Source organism: Athene noctua, chromosome 14, assembly GCF_965140245.1.
Source record: "Athene noctua chromosome 14, bAthNoc1.hap1.1, whole genome shotgun sequence".
Classification (NCBI taxonomy): Eukaryota; Metazoa; Chordata; class Aves; order Strigiformes; family Strigidae; genus Athene; species Athene noctua.
This window is the reverse complement of record NC_134050.1, coordinates 20,520,501-20,541,475: the sequence shown is the minus strand read 5'-3', so window position 1 is coordinate 20,541,475 and position 20,975 is coordinate 20,520,501. Positions and strand designations below refer to the sequence as shown.

The window sequence follows — 20,975 nt, the reverse complement described above, 5'->3', positions numbered from 1 at the left end:
TACATACATGCCTACTGTTATTCCTCAGTCGTGATTTTGATCCATGCTAGTCCTGGATGTGATCTCCAGCCACGGTGTGTGCGCGGAAGGAAAATAACCCTCATTTGATCTGGAAATCTCACATTCCTGACTTCAACTGCTGTTCTGGAACTGCTGAAAGAAACAACTCTTCCCAGCCAGGCCAGGTGTTTAAATGGCTTGGACTGGAATTCACTGCCCTGAGCCACAGTTTAGCAGTTGCTAAACCTGGACATCAGCCAGTGCCCCAGACTATTAACCATTCCAATAACTCCACTGGCATTTTTGTCATCCTCTTTTGGAAAACAGAGGAGCTTGAACCAGACACATAAATATAAGAGTTACCGATGATCAGTCCAAATACCCAAGCTGTCTACAGCTGAGTTTGTCCATCCATTCCAGTATAAAGGAGGGATGAAAGGTAAACCCTGTGGCAAGACCTTTATCTTAGTGATAGGCTCCAAAAGAGTTTTCAGGAAAGGAGAACAGTTTGGGAGGCAAATTAGGAACCCAGCACAGCTTCCAGGGCTGCTGTCAGTAGCTAGGAGGCGCAGGAACCGAGGGTTATTAGGCTCCACCTAGAAGTCTGCCCCAGAGCCCCGGGCCAAACGCTGATGCCTACCTACCATCCACTCCCCTAGGTGCGGCCAAACCCGCCGGTATCGATGTGCCCTCGCCAGCTCTGTGCAAGGTTCATGGGCACTGGTGGAGCCCTCTCCCATCATCCTCCCCTCTCCATCGTCAAACAAAAACCTCCAAGATTATACTGACACATTTTTCTTCTGGATTCCCATGTTCCCAAGCCAGTAAATAGCAATTCAGCAGGGTTGTTTTGTTGCTCATTTTAAGCAGTGAAAAACTGACCCGTTTGGGATTCTGCAAAGAAGAGATGAAGCTAATGCAAGGTAAGAGCAGAAAACTCTTTTGAGGAGCCCAAAGTGTCCCATATAGAGGACAAGCCGGCCTTCACAGTACAGAGGGAGGATACACTGTTCAAGGGAGGTTGCTCAGGAGCCTTCAACTGAGTTTTGAATTACGGTCTCCCTAAAAGAGGGAGTCTCCCTTAAACAGGGGTAGCAAAATACCTCATTTTTCCACATCCCTTTTGTCTGGCCAGATTGTACAGTTCAGGTCTGGTTGTAGTCTTAGTTAAGGCTTGAGGACATGGAATCACAGAAGAGCTGAGTTTAACCCAAGCTGCTAAAGACACCAAGGGAGACAAACAGAGATCCCTTCCCACGTTCAGATTTGTATGTCTCTTGTTCCCAAGGAGCAGCACCATGCAGAGCTCCTGCTGCAGTACCATCCCTTCCCACTTTGCAATCACTCCTAGAAGAAGGAGGCTAGCTTTCTGGAAATGCTCTCCTTCTATCTCAGCTGGGCAGATGCTTTAGTCTTTGCTTCCTCCACAGGCACCACACCTAAAATATAAATTATATTCCAGAAGGTGGGGGATTTTTTGGGATTTTTTTTCCCCCCCCATTTTAACCTTTTGTTAGGGTGTGGAAAGAGAATAATCCCAACTGAGCATTCCTTACCTAACAAACTTACAGTTGGCTGCTTAATTAGGAATTTAATAAATGTGACTTAATTATGTCTTAACGAGATTGCTTTATTAATGCCCATGGCCATAGCCCTTTAGGGCTCTCAATCTTGTCAGATCTCAAAAGCTAGGCTGAGTCAACACTTGAATAAACAGCTGCCAATAAAATACCTTGTGCTGCCAGAGGTGGCATTTGAATTTTACTAGATGATTCCCTTCCCAGGTTGAGCTCTGTACCTTTGCACAGTGCCAGCTAAAGCTTTGCTCTCAGAGGTTCCTTTTCTGCATGAAACGCAAAGTGGAGAACTGACCACTTTTGACACTGCTCACAGCAGGAAGAGTTTTAGAAGTCTTAGTGGCCAGGCTGGAGTAATTACAGTTCCCTTTACTTACTTTAATTTTCACCAGGAACCAGTTTTCTCCACTTCTGAGGAGCTGTTGTGCAATGCTGCCATATACTGTTAAGACCTGTCGACATGACAGACTTTTGGCATCTTCTTAGGTATCTGAAGTACCTATAAAATGCTCCTTGGCCATCTAACACTCTTATTACTATTAATATTAGAAGAAAAGCACGTATGGACAGCTCTCATTTCTATTCTCAAATGGCTTTTTTCAGTTGTAAGCAACTTCATTAAACTTTAACCTTTTCAGGTGGAATTTTGCTCTTCTGGTTTCTGCCTAATATTTTTGGAAAGTTTGGTTCAGCTGTTTTTTAGTTTTAAGGCCGTGAGTAGGCAGGGAAAAATACAACTGTTGCCATGATTTAAAACTTTAAAATAAATATTCTGTCACCTTGTCTTGAGTAACCCCACACTTCACCAGGAAAAGAGAATTTTTAAAGTTGGCTCAGACACGCACTTGTTAGTTTTCCAGTGAAAACACATCTCAAATTAGCTGAATCACATCAATGCTTACTGAGGTAACCTACCCAGAATCCACAACTAAAAATCCAGAGATGAGTCTCTTAGGCAATAACCACTCAATAGCAGCAATAGTGATAGAGCTCATGGCCCTTGAATGCTAGAAAAGGTATTTTGCAGACCCTGTTCTTCAGGTCAAAGGAAGGTGGTTTAAAGGAAAGGTTGCATCAAACATCCAAAGAGGAAGATGGTGCTGCAGAACAGCCTGTTCCTGATTTTTTTTGTTGAAAAAGTAAAAAAGCAAGCAACACCCTCCCACCCCCAACAAGTCGTGCTTTTAATTCAGTACAGAGCAGAGCAGCAGAAATAGCTGAACCAGTATCACAGAAGATGCAGGAACCCCTGGGGAACAAACACCTGACAAAGTGACACCTCAAGCGGGGTCTGTAGCTGACAGAACAGCAGCATGAGGCCACAGGTTCAACACAAGACAGCTAACAGAAGGAAAGTAGATATCAGACAATGATAAGTCTTTTCCCGCCCCCTCCCCCCAGCTACCCATATCCCAGATAAGGCTAGAAATAGATTTTTATGAAAATTCATGTATTTTAGGACCTTGTATTCAGCAGACTATCTATGGTCCTTTCAAGGCATACTGAGCCTTGGTTCCCTCTCCTGCAATTTGAAATACCCAGTATTTCTTACATGCAAAACAACTGCAGCCCTCTACATATTTTCTCCTGGCCTGCCACAAAATGAAGGCGTGTTTCCTGGCAGGCAGTTTGTTGCTCTTCCAAACCGCTCTGAGCAGTCTGCTCAGTGTTACAGCCAACATGGGCTGCTGCAATGCAACACACTGAGGAAATGTCCTGGAACAGTTTTATTTGGAGCTGACATCTCTGACGGTGAGCCGATGCCTCGTGGAGAGCTTCAAAGCATAACTGACACTACCTCTAGAGCAGGACAGCTTCTGTTTCCTTCCCCCCTTACCTTCTTCTTGTACAAAACCAGCAAAAGTTGTATTGTCAGGGATGAGGCAAGAAGCAATAAAGTAGAAATCAGAGGCCCAGCCACTTCTCTTTGACTTCACCACTCTTCTCCTCTACCTCCCTAAGTTAGTTGATATTTCTCTGCATTCACTCTCTTTTCTACCCCAAAGATCTCTAGTCTGTACAGGTCACAAGCTCGCCAAACCACAGGCAGTGTCTCAGTATATCTATGCTTCCAGCCTAATGTAAGGGGGAGCATGACTAAAATGTTTTAAATAATTAACTATCAACTAATAAAAGCCATATTGTGTGGGAGGGGCTGGTCAGCTTCTTTTTATGCACTTGAAGGCTAAATGCTTTGTAGCACATTCCTGTGTCAGCTGCTTGGGAGAGTGCAACATTAAGGAAGCATCTCTTGCTCTTTTGTCCAAAGATCTATAAGTACCTCTGGCCTTTGGGTGACAGCCACAGAAGGATGGAGAATGGTCCCCACTGGTAAGGTGTTCCAGAGCACCAGCGGTAAGGCTGGCTCTTGTCACTCGAATTCACTTGTCACCCTTTCCCAGGCACCTGCACTACAGGAAACTCTCAGGGCCACTAACACAATATGTTCGAAGACTATGGAGCTGGAGCGACCCTCAGGTCCTGGCTCCAACCCCACCAAGCCAACAGGGTCATCTCCTCTGGTTTCAAGTAGCCTGCATTCTCTACAGCAGCTGCATCGTGACACACAGCACAGCCTCCTAGTGCCATTTTCAGGCACACCTAAATCTCCTAGGCTGATGACAACGTCAAGCCCCACATCCCAGCAAACGCGCCATCAGGAAGCGAGGCTCACCGGTGAGTTAGATCATGCTGCGCTGTAGCTGGGGTGAACAAGGTGCAGACACTCTCCCCTGCATGCTCCCACCCAGCCCGTGTCTGGGCTCATGCCTCCAGCCACTCTTACAAGCAAGAGGAAGACCTGGTGCTCTTCATCAGCCTGCCCATGCAAGGGCTGCTCTTCCTGAGCAGGCAGCAGAGTTCGACAGACAGGCTGCTCAGGAAGAAAATTCAAGAACCTCTCTTCTCTTCCCCCCGCTCTCTACTTTTACTGTAGCTGGCTGAACACTCCTCTTTTCTGCCCAACTCTGGTGAATGCAGCTGTGAGAGCTACAGAGCAAGAACAGCTGGCCCAAAAGCAAGCAGCAGCTCATTTTCAGTTCTCCTAACCCCTTCTCTTCTGAGACCCCAGGAGAAACCCTGTCCTGACACCAAAGCTAGAAAATAAGTGTTTCAGCCTCCATTCCACTGCCTGCACACACAGCTCACCCTGAGAGCAGCACCAAGGGCAGGCAGCAGCTATGGCCCCACAAGCACCAAGCCACCGGCACACACACACGGGGAAGAGGAAGTTGTTATCAGGCCCCAGTAACACAAAACAGCTGCTGCCTGGCCAGAGCAGCCACGGCTCACCCCTGCTCCAGGCTGAGCACCAGCTGCGCTCAGGAAACCTTCTGGTTTAGCTTGTGGTCCAGATTCCCACTGAATGGGGAGGCACCTAAGGAGGTCCCAATAAAATCAACACCCGAAGTCTTTGTTTGCCCCAGCTGTTTCAGCAAATCAGCCCAGAGGCCTCCACCAGCATGGCCTTTCCCTTAAGACACCCCTTTTTCTCTAGATTAGCTCAAACAGGTGATGCCACAGCACATCCCCAACACATGACAGCTGTAGCTAAAATGTATTGGCCAGGCCCTTTGGAAGCCTTGGAGAGGAAAAAAAAAAAAAAAGGCAGTCTCAGCCTTACAGTGACCTGTCTTGGCACCTCAGCCCCAACTCAACCTGCAGCACAGGTTGCTCTGTCTGTCCCACACCCTTACCCAGCTCCACCAGTGCAATTCAAAGCCAGCTGTTAGAGACAAGGGTCTTTGAGTCAAGAGTCTCTTGGGAAGCCTACATAAGGACACGATGAGAGGGATCTGCACTAGAGAAAGCCCTCAGAGAGGCTGCTATAGCTAGGGTATGAACAAAAGACAAGGTGAGTGATTTAAAATCCACCTTCCCTGGAGGTACTTCTGCCTCCTGCCCAGTGACTGTTTACCTGTCAGGAGCAGGAGAGCCTTGTGGAAGGACTGATGCCAGCACTCCTGCGACCTCCTCTCTCCCATGGCACATGGGTGGCCAAAGCCAAAAGGTTGCACAGATAATAATTTTCCTGTTGTCAGAGGCTAAAATCATCTGTGTCAATATTATAGCAGTAGGTTAACAATGCAGACTGCATCCCCACCCAACCCACGCCGTATCGCAAGACAGGCAGGTCAGCTCCAGCCCAGGTTTCAATTAAAGAGCACACTGCGGTTAAAAGTGGCCCTGCCTGCTTTTCTTTTGGGTTTAAAGTTCCTCCACAATGCAGCTGCTTTTAGTGCAGGTTTATTATTAGTCTCATCTACATTACAACCTCCTCAACTCACTGGAATGACCAGGAAACCCACGGAGAGAGAACGAACAGAGAGCACATGGCAACGCTGCAAAAGGTGCATGGTCATTTGATAAGTGGAGTTTAGTTTTAATTAGCAGTGGTAATGGGGTGTTGTGGTGTAATAAATCTCAGAATAAGAATTAGCCTCCCTGTGGCACCTTGCTGGTCATTTTTGGCAGGAAATGGCAAGACATGAAGGAATATTAAACCTCACGCTTCAGGGCTGGAGCCAAACAGATTCAGAGATGTGGAAGAGACATCTCACACATGCCTTTTTTTACAGGAGAGGTCTTGCATTTTCCTTTGAAAAGAGCAGTGACATCTGTGTTGGCAATGGGTGAAGTATGTATAGTTCAAAGCTGTTGTGAGATGACAGTTCCTAGACCAACACATGCACACACGAACACACACATGTTGTGGGGTGGGAAGGAGCAGTCACGGTGGGTATCCACACACCCTACTAGGAAGATGAGGCAGGCTCACCTTGCCACTGCAGTGCTCTCTCCCTAGTGAGAGGCAGTCAGAAAGAGCTTTAAAGCTGAGCTAGGGAAAGGAAAAGATAAAAACCTTTACACAGTCTTGTGGCCAGAAACTGGCTCCATGACTCTGCTTCGTGGATCAGCAAAGCCCAGCTAGCAGTACAAGCCAACAGGGTAACATCTCTTCAGCACTACCATCAGGTACCTCAAAGAATATTTCTGTTCTGCCTTTTAATTCCCTCTGCAGAAGTTCTGTATGAATGCATGCAGAGGTGTGCTTCTCTTTCATCCGGCCAGCAATCATGTACACCTGGAAGCATGAAGACTTATAGCCCAGTCCAGTTAAGGACGGACTGCTCTTCATGGGAATGCCTGGTCTTTATTTTCCTTTAGCATGCACATTCTCTTCAGCTAATCTGATTTCTTCCAACATTCATTACCTCTTCGCAGAAGAGTTCTCAGGTCATCCTATTCATCGCCAGGATTTTTCCTGTGCTACATTATCCTGCAAGGTTTTGAACTCCTGTAGGGGTGGCTACTCCTTTCCTTGGGAGATCATTACACAGTCTGACAGCCCTTACTAACATTTTCCAGAATTTCACGCTGGCTAAGGAAACTGCAAACATTCAAAGAAAAGCACATTCTACCAATCCCCATGCACACGGATGGCAGAACCAAGGCTCACAACTGGAAAAAAACACACGGGTTGTCCCAGTGCAAGCCATGTGCATCTGCTGCCCATGTGGAGCGCTCCATCCCTTTCAGCCACTGCTCCCCTTCCTGCTTTGGTTCACATGCATGTGGTTTTCAACTGGTGAGATCATCTTTTGAAAAAGCTTTATGTTTGGCTACAAAGAGACCCCAGGGCTGCGTGTGATCCAGGAGAGGCACGGAGACCATGTTAATGAGGCTCACCATTTCCTTCAAAATGGGATGCTCACTGCATGTCACAAACTGCTGGGGGACGAGATTGCTCTCTCCTGCAGAAGAGCCTCTCTACTTCTCCTTGCAGACTGAAGTAGAAAGTGCAAAACTTTCCACAGAAATTCCCGAGGCAGTTCTGGACCACAGGAACCTGCCTGACCTTCTGTGAGATGCTGGGGACTTCAACCCCAGCTGGGGACCAGGCCCTGGGGGAAACTCCAGTGAATTGACCCACTCCAGGCAAGCTCATTTTTTATGAAGATCTTTAGCCCAATACTAAGCACAGTCTAAATACTGAACACATGTAGGACTACGTAAAAATCAATAAAGCAGGAAAAAAAAAATGCCTTCAGCTCTTACAACATCTTTGCAATACACTTTGACCCAGGAAACAGGAGAATGGGATAGAAGAGCTGGCTTTTATCCTACAGAACAGACAGCCTTTCTGCCTGGAACCTGTAGACATTGGCTTGTAGTACTCAGCGCTGCTGCTCTCTCACTGTTGGGAACATTCAGCAGGATGCGTGCAGGAGGAATCAGCTTAGAGCCACCTTCTATCATCAACAGGTCTCTGTAAGTGAGCTGGTCAGAATTACACGGCACATTCATCCAGAGCACACATCTCTGCCATTTAGCCCGTGCACCCTGAACAGCCATATTAGCACACACCTACATAACGGGCTTCATGCAGTTCTGGTTAAAGCCATCAGCAAGGATTGCAGTTGCTCCCGAAGAGTACTGCCCTGTGTGCTCATAGCAGCAAAGCTTTCTCCCTGAGCAAGCTCCTTCCTGGCACTTTACAAGCGCCTCTGCTTGCTGGCAACACCTGGACCACACAAGGTGCCACACTATACTTGTCACTGCCTGATGCCATGAGGGTGCGGGACCAGCTGGCAGCTGCTGCGCACCTCCTCATTCCTCTACCATGGTAAAAGGTGTTTCAGTTTCCCAAGAACATGGGGAACTTCTACCCCGTGGCACAGCTTACGTTAATCATTACTCAGCTGCCGACACCAGCTTAGCTGCATTGACCAAGGATGAGCAGAATTGCTCAGAAACATGCCTATAGCACATGGGGGGCACATGTGAGAAATCACAACATAACGCTGGGATTTTATGTCCCTGTTTAGATACTTTTGAAAATTCTCACCTTCTAATTGCAGCAGTGGCTGAAATCTCAAGACCTCAGAGCAGAGTTTTGTGATTAACTCTACAATTTGGCTAAATCTTGTCTTTATTTTATATTTTAATTTTTTTAAAACTAGCCATGAATAGTCACTTCTAAAAGTGAGCATTTTCAAACTGACTAAATCCCTCCTCCTTTCTTCTCCATTCCTTAATGTTGTCAGAGTTTTGCAGGAAGGTTTAACAGTGTTTACACTCACGAGCTTGAGCTTTACAATTTCATCGGCCTGCAGTAAAGAACAGGAACCACTTGCAGAAGTCCATGACCCTCAAACCAGTGTAACTGATTTCACCTGTCCCAGCTTGAAGGGGTTAAAATATTTAACCACTTTTCATGAAGACAAGTTATTTGTTTGCTTTTTCAAACAGATTGTACAATCCTGTCCAAACAGCTTTGGCCTTTTTAATTGGGACCAGCAGGATGTTGGGCAAGTTCTGCGTGCTCGCAAAGGACCTCTCCTTCAAACATACTTCATAATTCAAACATAACTCCAGCCAAGGCACAAGTTGAACGTCACCCAGGACTAACCATGAAGCCCCAGATCAGGCGGAGACTCTTTTTCCCAGACCCTTTGGGGTTTCCCTGACAGAGGGAGGCTGAACAGCCAAGCTCCAGAAGAGCTGCCCCGCAGCACAACCTGCTGGCATCTCTCAGCCAAGGCAGGACCGCTCTGAATACATTACCCAGCCTAGCAGCAGCACAGAAAAACAAGGTCTGACAACGTGAAACTACAAGGAAGTCGACCCAAAATGCTGTAGTGCAGACCAGCTTTGCCCACGATAACTAGCTATCCAGCAAGACCCAAAAGTCAAAGCAGAGTCCTAACCCTGAACTGCTGAGGCCTTCTAGCAGGTAGGAATTGTTACATCTCTAGGCTTTGCTGTGGTTCAGCCTGGTTTCTTCTCGAAAAGCACAAAGTTACGAGCCCATACTTTGTGCAGGATGAAAGTATCTGCTTTGGAGCTCACGGGTCAACTTCAGTCAAGTGCAACAAAGTTCCACGAGACTTAGAGGCCATGGAAAGGAGACAACTAGAGTTGCCCTGGCCAGGGAAGATGCTGCAATATGCCCTTGCCTTTACTGCATACCAGAGAACCTGCAGTGGAAAAAGCCCTTAGAAATGCTTCAGCAGGGCAGGGCTCAGGTTTCCTTTTTGGATGCCAGAAATGAGCAGCCACTGGACAAATCCAGAGAAACCAATTCCACAATACCTCTGTTTCCAGAGCTCCCTGGGTGTTTTCTGACTCCACACATTAGCTATTTTAAAGGTCATGCTTAAGAGTTCTGCATATGCTCCTCAATTCTCTGGACACCACATGGCACATTGCAAACTCACATTTGCAGTCAAAACGTTCTTCATTCCTATTATTCCTTTAAACGCTTTAATATTCCATTGTTTTCTGTCTGCTGTCTAGAACAACATGCTTCTAATACAGGCAATTAAATAAGAGGGAGGTGGCATTTAGAATTAATCTAATCTAAATTTAATTTCAGGATATTCCTGTGTTTTATTGAGAAAGAGGCCATGCAACAGGTTGAAACCCAATGTGCGTCAGATATGCTATGCTTCACAGCAGCGGAATGTTGGTTTTGGCAGTCCTCTGGCAGATGGCTTCTAGATAACTTGGTAGGACCCCGTCTATTGTTATATTGTGAATTCTGCAAGCAAACTTTCAAACGAGTTGCATTTCCTTGTCTAACCTACCCACAATTAACTATTGCAACACTACACCATGAAATGCAATAGATTTGCCACCATTTACAGGAAAACAAGCGAAGCCATTCTAGGAAGCTTGCTTTAGCCCAAACAGAAACAATGGGTTGGAGGCAGAAATAACCAAGTGAATATTTGCTAGTGGTCATCCTCAACACAAAAAGAGCCAGAAGGGAAGAAATCCTAATTGCTTCCAACTTGCGTATCAAGCCACTGCTACAGAAGAGCCCTTTGGAGGGCTGCACTTTCCACAGTCCCACTGCTCTCCTCCTTCAATGCTCACAAGTAGCTAGATGCAAAACAGAATCAGCAAAGCTGAAAATTTTTACAATTGGATTTCAATGTACAAGCCCAAAACCACACTTTTACTTCCAGAGGCCAAGCTCAAGTCCAGTATTTTTATTCTTTAATGCCTAAACTGAGCTAATTCGAGACAAAACCACTGGGATGCAAAGAAAAACCTACTTGACATTTCTCCATCTGGCACTGCACTTTGAGCACCACTGTGACAGGACAGGGGGTGATGGTTTTAAACTAAAAGAGGGTAGATGCAGACTAGATATAAGGAAGACATTTTTTATAGTGAACGTAGTGAGACACTGGCAGAGGGTGCCCAGAGCGGTGGTAGATGTCCCCTCCCTGGAAACATTCAAGGTCAGGCTGGACGGAGCTCTGAACAACCTGATAGAGCTGACGACATCCCTGCGCATTGCAGAGGCGTTGGACTAAATGACCTTTAAGGGTCCCTTCCGACCCAAGCCATCCTATGATTCTATGGTAAGCATGAAGATACCTACCCTGTGTGCAGAAATAGATTGAGGTAAGACTTGCTCTGGTGCTCAGCCTTACACTAAAAAGCTCAGTTTCTGCTGAGAAAGTAATTCACAACTGGAAGTGCAGTAACTCAAATAAGAACAAAAAAGACAGGCTGTGCCAGTATCTGAAGAGGAGACCTGGATGTAAACATACCAGAGCTGTGGGAACTGCAACAAGCTTCTGATGAGTACTCACCTTCCTGTAAGGACCTGTTAAGAAGCCACAGAGATTTTTATGGTGGTGGTTTCTTTTAGCCGTGATGTAGTTGTAATATTCTCACTGTCTCCATGAGAAACTCCCTAAGACTCTTGTAAATAGAGTTGTAACCCTATTCCAACTCTTGTAATTATATCATACCCTCTTAAATTATCCCCAAAGGGTTTTATTTGTTTTTAATAAACCAATCTTAGAAAGTATCTGTTATTAGAAAACTCTGTCAGAGTTTTGTTTAAGTAATGCCCCCTTCCTTTCCCTTCCCTTCCTACTCCCCTCCAAGAAATCAATATAGGAGTCTAACATTTCTTCAAAAAAGAGAAACCAAAGCAACTTCACAAGATTCTACTCCACTCCACAGAATCTGGTGTCCGACTTTGGGTCTATGAGGAGATACACAGAGACCAAAAGGCCACAGTTAGTGCAAAGTTCATCCAAAAATTTCCCCATTCCTAGGATAAGCAATTACAAGTCTGATGATCATAGTTTGCCTTTGTGGAAAGGCAACTTAAAAAAAATAAAATATATATATATATATAAATATAATACTGCAGACCACTAACAAAACAGCTGCAACAGTGATCCTTTATGCAGAAAGGCACTTCCTACAGCCAGGAATTCACTTACATAGGCAGGGATGAATTACAAGAAGAGCACTATAGCCTAGATTCACCCTATTGAAATACAAGCATTTATCTGAGATGCCTAAATGAGGAGAAAAAGAAGTGAGCTGAATCTGAGGTAACACCCATCTCCTCACTCGGGAGGAGACACCTCTTATCTCAGTATCTGGAGTAGAGCTCAAAGACCACATGCTTAGGTCTGTGGTTAGTGACTCACCTGTAATTAAAGTGAAACCTGAGATCCCTATGTAAAGATAAATCTCTGGACTTTGTGGTTGTAGAGCATCATCTGCCCTGGCATCTGCTAACAGCTGGGAACAGTGGTGCAGAGGCAAACCGTCCCAAGCATCCCTGCGGAGTGCACCCCCCCCGGCACACTGGGGGTCCTTCCCAGCACCCCGCTGCACAGACACTGCACATGGGCAGCTCCTGCAAGATGGCAGAAATCAGGGTTCAGTTCCCTCCTGCTGAGGAGAAATCAATTAAAAATAAACTTAAAATACAATAATATTCAGTCCCTCGCGCTTTTTTTTCCCCCTCCAGGAAACATCGTATGAATTTTGTGGCGTGTGCTTCCCTCCTTCCCAGGAGACAGGCTCCCAACCTCGAGAGGTGCTCTGACCTCCTGGCAAGCAGATGTGGCCCATGTGAAAGCACTGATCCTGACAACCAAGTCCTATCACTTCCAGAGCAATCTCTGCCCTTTCCTCAACATACTTGCTGAAATTTTGTCCTCAAAATTTGTATTGGACAAGATTCAGGAAACCACCTCCCACCCATTTCTTTCAAACAGCCCTTTCCCTCTGCTGCTGCTTGTGCTGTTTTCATAGCACTTTCAGCTTGATGATGAACAAGAAGTCTACAAAGTAACGTCTTCCAAGGTAAAGACTCCCACCAAATTCTAGATAGCCAAAGAATTTGGATAAATAACCAAAACCCGACCGCTCAGACTCTGAGGTTTGCCTATTACCAGCCTCAAGATTATATGCAAGCAGGATTAAAGAAGAGCAAATTAATTTGAAGTGAGAAACAAGTTATTCATCTGGTTAAAAAAACCCCACAATGCATCCTGATCCAGTCTTTTGCTATTGGTATGTACATGTCATTCAAGATGGATTAATCTCTGAAGAATACTTGCCAAAAATCAAGTTTTTTCTTACTCTCTCAGCTGCAGATCTTATGAGATGAGCTGCAACTGCATGTGCAATAAGGTTTCCAAATTGCTAACAGCTCTGAGCTGGTCCTAAATGCAGAGCAAAAACCAAATCAGAGCCTGATGCTCTATGCATGGAAGATAATAAGCAGTGAATGGGTCTGCATACCTGGGAGACTGGCAGCATGCTGCTCTGAAACTACAGAAGCAGCACCCTGGAAGATGATCAGCATCTTCTGTGACATGTCAGTATTGCCAGCGAGGTCTTCAAAGCCCCCACACCTGGAATACTGAAGTAGAGATAATTTGCTTAAGCCCCAAATGCCCACTTGCCTGCTTCTGAACTGGCAGGGGCAGGAATGAAAACAGAAATGCAACAAGATATGCCTGTCCAGGGCCTCGTTTATTCAGTGAATACAAAAATAAGATCATTTAAGTGCAGAGGCACAGTAATCCGCTCCATGGTGAAAAGATATCTTGGGTTAGCAGTAAACAGAGTTTACAATGCCTTGTAAACAGACCTCTTCACAAGCAAGAAGCATATTGAAACATGACACACATTGGATTAAAAGTTCCCTGTTGCAGCAATACTCCACACTTCTCATCTGGCGGTGTCAGAGCACTCTGCAGAAGGTGAGAGCATCCTTTGCTCTGCTTTCAGAAGAGCATGTGTGAAACAAATGAAACACAAGGAACTTGCATTGTAAACAGCTGAAAAAGGGCCACAGCATTTTCCAAGGATGATGGCTTACCCCTTGTTAGGTTTGTTTTGCAATCAAAAATAACGGCCAAAGCTATTGTGTATTACGCATGGAAGTTTTAAAAATGACTTTTTTTTTTAACAGCAACCTGTTGCATCGTTGAATAAAAATTATTATTATTTTTTTAATACAGTACATGGCATTTCTCCTCAATTGCACTAGAAGTAAATTTGGAAGCACTTTCAGTTTGTGTTATAGGCAAATAGGAAAGAAAAACAAGTCCGGCAGGCTTTCAATCTCCTTTCCATCTCTCTGCCCACTGTTTTATCCCCACCCTTTCACATCTCTGAGTCCACATACATTCCATTGATCAGGTAATCCACTTGTGTGTAATCCTTCTTCTTGTAGCTTTCATAGGCCTGCATAAGGAAAAGGACTATAACAGTTATGAAGAAAACCGTACCAACTAAAAGCACAGCAAGAAGAGAACTTTTATCCACCAAGTACTGAGTCAGGGGCTCAGCAGCAATGAGAAGATATTCATTGTCCATGTCCTGAGTTTCTGCAAGGCCTGAAGTTGCTGTTTTGGGTGCATTTGCTGGAGTCGTGGTTGTTGAAAAAATGTGAGACGTTGACTCTATCCCACGCTCAGTTGTAGTTTCTGCTGTAGAGGCAGTAGTCAAAACCATGGCACCTCTTGTAGAGCCCACAAGAGAAGTTGATTTACTCAAGGATGTTGTGACTGTACTTGCTTCTGGCTCTAGATGTAGAAATGTAACGACAGTCAGTGGATTCGCAGAGTGCGAACTCTCCAAGGGGGTGAGTGCTGTGGCACGAGTGGAAGCAGAGGAAGGCACTCCTGCATCCTGCGCCACGAGCGTGGTCAGTGTTGGGCTCAGCGTCTTTGGGCCAGCTCCAACAGTGGTGGGGCTACTAGAGCGGGGAGTGCTGGTGTTCAACTGCTCTCTCTGAGGCATCTGAGTACCTGTTTCAGAAACGACACTGAAGGCAGCAGAAGTAGAAGTGGGGGACAATACTGAGACAGAACTACTATTTCCTGATTCTTCAGTGGTGGTCACGAGCTTGGTGACATGGCTGGAAGTGGAAGCAGGGATGTTCCTAGAAGTGGGAGAAGAGGCAGTGGGTGACATGGCTTCAGCAAGGAGACCAGAACCTCCAGAGACGTTTGAGGCTTTGGCAGTTGTTTCATAAGCTGTAGTGAGGACAGATGCATTTGTAATGTTTGTTGTTATGGCTGTGGCAGTGGTGGTGGTCGCTGTGGGGGTGGTTGCTGAGGGGGTGGTTGCTGACGGGGTGGTAGCATTGCTTGCAATTGGTTTTGTTCTATTTTTTGTTATATCTTCACTGTCAACCTCAAGCAAACGCCTCAAATGAATCTTGCGAGTCAGAGCAGTTGAGGAAAACAGGTTTTCCACGTTGTGTCCATCGACCCGACCATTCACCATCCTCTCCTTTTTCTGCGGATAGCTTTGGTGGTGAAACAGGACTGTTTCCCTTTTCCCACTGACAATTTCTTCAAAAAGACAAAACCAATGAGTTTCATAAGAATAAAACTCTCAAGCTCAGATCTGATCTCATACCCCTAACATGCAAACAAGAACATATATTCTGCAGTACATGTAGTACAACTGGAATAAATCGGTCATGAAGTCAGCAAGAACGTGAAAACTCAGACCCCTGCCTTTACTGCAGATAATCTCTCTGGGGTTTTTTTTGTTTGGTTGGTTGGGTTTTTTTGGTGGGTTTTTTTTTTTTTTTTCCTCCAGCATTTGCCCAATTAGGTGATTAATTCCACAAGAGAGGTAATGAAGTACAGAGCTACAACACAGAAGTACATTATCAACAGAAGCAATATTAGAGATGCCAGCTCCTGAGAAGGCAACTCATGCTTTCAAAGTTACACAGCATCAACGAAGCCTTCATGCTCAGATTCAGAATTTTCACCTCTCAAAACTGAGTGGAAATTTCCACTTACACCTTCATAATTTGGGAGAATTTCCTTCACAACTAGTGATCTAGATTTATAGTGACATAAATCCCATCTGCTTATCGAAGGTCTGGTTGCTGTGTTGCAGAGAAACCTTTGCCAACCCAACAGAACCATGAACAAACTTTATTTTTTTTTAAACTTGGGTAGAGACAACTCTTGAAACATACTTTAGAAGACTGATTCCCCAATTACCAACAAGCTCTGTTTTTTTATCGTGTCACTTGATTAAAATTGAAGACCCTGGCACTGGAAAGTCATCATGAGCAATTGCTGCTAAGGCTGCTCTGATTATAGAAGCAGCCTGCTGCCTCTGGCACAAAACCTTGGCAATCTCAGAAAAAACAATGCCAAGCCATTTTTCTTTCTCTTAAAAAATATAAATACATCTGTTATGCCTTTATTTTCTAAAGGACCAATGTGTGTAGCACAAATGACTTGAATGAATGATGTCTTCAACATGGAGACAAACTGTTTCTCAGTAACAGTTACACAAGTTACTCAAAGGCACATCATGCAGATACAGGCGCCAGAGCCCTTACCAGGCTAGTGAAAGTTTTTCCAATGCAGTGACTTTACCTACAGAATCCTCCTGCTGGCATTTCACAACCCACCTCCCTCAGCTGAAAGCCAGCCAAGGTCTAAATGTAGGTATTTAAAGTAAAAGGGCCATGACCCTGGATTTAGCAGGAGCCTGAAGCATGGCGTTACCTCCAAGCAGATCTCTGATGTCTTGCTCTCTGGCATTCTGGCACACACTCAGCTGGTGACACTGCAAGAGGATGCAGTGATTCCGGTAGGGCACAGCCCTGTTACAGTGATGGTCACCTGGAAACAGCACAGAAAATGGGTCATTACACACGGTATACTGAGCACACTGCTTCATGGCTGTAATCAAAGAGTTTAAAAAAAAAAAAAAAAACCAAACAAAACCCCAAATGATAGCTGGAAGGTCTGGCCTTAAAGGATCCTGACTCAGCTGTAATGAAAGTTACTGGAAGGCTGTTGAAATCAATATAGCAGCTGCAGCCTACCTATGCCTGTCTTCAGACCAGAGACCTTCAAAAGTTCACTTCCTTTCTAAATTATGCTATAATTTTATGTAATATCACAGTAACATGCAATTAATTTCCGGGACACATGTAATGGAAGAAGATAACACAGTGCTCCGTCTGGGATGAAGCAGATGTGTGCCCAACTGACCACCCATCGGGGGATTAAAGGGAACTTAAGTGTGCAGTAGGAGAAATTAATTTCTGTATCTTGTTAAAAGTGTGAGAAAGGGCAAAGAACATGCCTATGTGGTACATACGGCTATATTTAAAGCTCTTATCTACAAAGAGTTACCCTAACTGAGCATGAAGGCTATGGGAAGCTTGAACTTTTCATAAAAAACCTTTACATTACCACAGTTATTAAAAGGGCTTGTGGAAAAATTATGAACTTGGATAAATCCTTGTACCAACAACTGCAGTCTGTTTGGACAGCCTAAAGGAACTAGCAAAGACAGAATTTTACTGACTTTGATAAAGTGTTAAGAAAGGGACCGAAACCATTCAAAGCCTTTAAAAAAAAGGGTACTTAAAAAGCAATACAGTGAAAGCTTCAACAAACACACAGAGCAGGAGATGTAGCAGCAGCAGCCCTTCAAGAAATTAAAATCTACTTCTCAGAAATGAAAGCACGTTTGGATGTGCCCTGATACCCAGTCCCACTCCTTTTCCCTTGTTCAATAAGCCATGCTAGTGGAGAAACACAGTCCATCTACCGCTGTAAATTGTGACATTTCTCAGTTCTTGGGAAGGGGAAAACAAAAAACCAGCAGCATATCTTGCATTGGCTAGGTATCCAAGTCAGCCAGTTAGGAAAGGTCAAGAGACTAACGGGGTCAGCATGGTTCAAGCACTCTGGTTTCTGCTGCCATGGATGGTATCCAGCTGCTCATGACTTCCCTGTCACTCCCCAGGACAACCAGATACCTTTGCAGAGCTGGGCTGATTAGTACTGATTAGCACTCCCTTTGATGCATCCCCAGACTGAGGCTCCAGCTGCTGTGGCCACTGCAAGATACACGCTATCCAGCGGCTCCCTTTTGCTCACTTCCAACAAGGAGACAGAAAAAAAAAAAATTAAAAAATTAAAAAAACCCAGAAAGTGGAAGAAAAACAAAAGCTCTTCAGAGCTGTTTTGAAAGGAAAACATGTAGGCAAACACCAAGGTCTTGCCCTACCAAACTGGTTTATTTAATTTTTAAACCTGCTGTTACTGGAAAGAAATTGCAGCTGCCCAAAAGCAAGCAGAAGCCAGGTAAGCAGATGTATTGTGGCAATAGGGAGCAGGAATACTTGCTCTTGCAGCCATGTCATTTTCCCTTTATTTCCCCCAGAGCATGCAAGATAACCCAGAAGGAAGGACAAGTGGCTCTATCCTCAGTTGGCCAAGATGTTTCCCTCCAACCCTGGACAGGCCACCACAGAAGAAAGCTGGGAGAGGTCTGAATATGGCTGGGGATGCAAAGGGAAGAGCACGAGCTTATTTGATCTCCCAACACAGGTTTGCTGTGCTCACTAGGCATCTGGGAATCCCAGATTGCCAGATCTTTGCTCAGATGGGTGCTTTCTCCATCATGTATATCACTTACCCTAGAGCATCTGGACACTTGATCCCGTTGCATTAGACAACATATGGAGGTTAGTTACTACCCATGCTGTCAGCCCTAGAGAGTTTTGCTGCTTTTATTAGCATATGATTCAAGTGTCAAACTGTCTCATGACATTGGTACAAAGTTTTCTGATAGTTCTCTAACTACATGTCCTGGCCTCTGGGGTGGATATTCGAAGGTGATGCTGGATCAGCTAGACCAGCAACCATTCCCTTTTCTGCAAGGCACATCCAAGATGTGAACGTACGGGCAAAAGCAGTTCTTTTCATGATAGTTGCACTACTTCTCTAAGTTAGTAATGTTATGCCAGCAAGGGTATAAATTACATCTACAGAAGAGATCCTGACCAGCTAGGAATGTAATTTTTGTACTTCTCCAAGCAATGTAGCTATGAAGATGTGTCCCCATGCAACCTTGGCCTGCAAGTTAACACTATAATACCTTAAAAAATAACAACCACTACTCCTTTACTGACAGTTACATACATGTAACTATTCTGACATCTAAGCCTTGGGCCTCACATCTGTAATGAAAGAAAGAACAAAAATAAATATACTTGGGGAAGTTGGGAATGGAGAACGAGAGCAATAAAGCTGATCTTAAAACCTAAAGCCAATAACAAAAAAAAAAAAAAAGGCACTTCAGGTCCTTCTCTCTAGATAATCTCTCTGCACATGGCTATACATTTATTGTCAAGAGCTTGTATCTTTTCCATCTCCTCTGACACCAGGTAGTGCAACACACTGGCCATCGAGTACAAATAGGAACTGAATCGCTTCAGTAAGTTTAATATGGAATGTAAAATCTGAAAAGGTTTATGCTTTTGGGTTTAGTTTTGTGTGGTTTCCTGAAGATGGAACAGGTCACCTAATTCTAGAGACTCAACCCCCTCTGCCCAACAAAGCTAACACCCAGCTGGACTTGCTCTGTACAAAACACATCAGGAAAGACAAGGTGATAGTTATATAAAAAGTGGTTGAAATCAGCAACAAGGTGAAGCATACACTCAGTTCATCTCCCAGCCCGGATCACATACTAACTGAAGTCCTTATGTCCCGCCTCTGGAAGAAGCGCCTTTTCTACCCTTATCAAGTTATCAGGAGGTTAAGATGACACGTGCACAGTGTTTAGAGATTCTCAGGTGGAACCAACATGCAGTGCTATAGACCCAAAGTATCAGCACCATCATGTGAATGTGTCATCTCTCCAGGGTTTACCACCTTAAAAAGCAGAAGCTTAAGTTTTCACAGCTGTGGTGCCTGGGAGACAAACCCACTCATATTTTACCTGCTAAATAAAACGCTTAGTTTATAAAGGTGCTTTCTTTCCACTGTGAAGGGATATATGATGTTTAAAATAAAAGTGTGAAAACATTAAGCCTTAAAAAAGGCGTTTTCATGATGTCAATCTGCTTGTCACCTGAGCCAAGGTCTCACCTTCACCACAGCATCACCAGTTGTTTATAGGTATAGATTTCACATGTGGCTGGATAAGATAGGGTCCTTCATAAGAACAACTCTGAGACTCATTTAGAAGTTTAACACATTTTAAAGACATCTCAGAGGTAAACAGCAGAAGGCTCTTATCTCCCCAGACCTGTTTAACCCTGTGCTTGGTTGCAGGATACAACTGGTTTCTTCTAAGGCAGGAAAAAACTCCACACATAAATGCCAGTGAGCAAAGACTACTCGTTCCAGTGCAGCTGTCTACAACAGCACCGTTCACTTGCAAACATCTGGCAGCATGGAATAATCATTCTTCAAGTCAAGTGACCTAACACTGCACGCTACCAGTGCACACCAAGAGCACATGCATGCTGTTTGTTACGGAAGCTAGAAGGGCCCTGGGAAATTGTTGTTCTGGATTCAATTTAACCAAGGCTGTCAGAAGTTATTTAGCACCACAGGGCTGCTCAGAGAAGCCATAACTGTAAATGCCTGTAAACAACTGGAATTAAGAAGGATAGTTGGCAGGGGAGCAGACGAGACCATTAAGGAACAGAAAACCCAGCCGGAATCCCAGCTAAGGGACAAGAATCTCACCTGAAGCAGCTGGGCCTTGACAAGCCTGCCTGCACTGCTCTTCAGTTGTAAGCCTGTTTATCTGCACTACATGGACTCCTCTCCCTTTCAGGACAGAAAACCTGTGTTCACATATACAGAAGGAAATCAGCAGGAAGAATACAATAGCAGTCCACATCTTCAGGGTTGGTCTTGCAGGGAGGCTTCTCTTCCCAGGAGCAATTCTTTCTTATATCACTTTCAGATTCACTGCAATATACCTATTAACAAAAAAAACAAAAAACAAAAACCAAAAAAAATCATCAATTTATATCACAAGAAGCTTCTACTAAATGCACTCCTATCAGCAGGAATGGGGAAAAAAAAAAGTTCAAAAGGCAAGGAAATATCATTACACACAACATACAGGCAATGATACAGAGGCAGGAAGAGAAAAGACAATTCCCAAATTCACAGAGACGCCCTTTCCTTGGAAAGGGTACTTTGCTCTTCTTCCCTCAGGCCCCAGTGGAGAACAGCCCAAGACAAAAGCCATGTGCACAAAGCCAAACTCAAAGCCCACAGGCCTGTGGCAGCACAGACATGATGCCTTTTGGCTCACTTT

At 44.7% G+C, this 20,975-nt stretch overlaps 1 protein-coding gene across 3 annotated transcripts in view; it reads right to left on the bottom strand.

The window, feature by feature from the left end:
- Positions 1 to 13,369: 13,369 nt before the first annotated feature.
- C14H11orf24 (chromosome 14 C11orf24 homolog) overlaps positions 13,370 to 20,975 on the bottom strand; it is a 29,807-nt gene continuing 22,201 nt past the window's right edge. For all 3 annotated transcript variants that reach the window (XM_074918083.1, XM_074918082.1, XM_074918084.1), the window contains 3 exons: positions 20,393 to 20,631; positions 16,400 to 16,516; positions 13,370 to 15,214 (listed from right to left, as the gene is read on the bottom strand). In XM_074918083.1, coding sequence (XP_074774184.1) covers positions 14,019 to 15,214; positions 16,400 to 16,516; positions 20,393 to 20,549 — 1,470 coding nt within the window. In that variant the 5' untranslated portion in view covers positions 20,550 to 20,631 and the 3' untranslated portion in view covers positions 13,370 to 14,018. The remainder of the gene's footprint in view (positions 15,215 to 16,399; positions 16,517 to 20,392; positions 20,632 to 20,975) is intronic.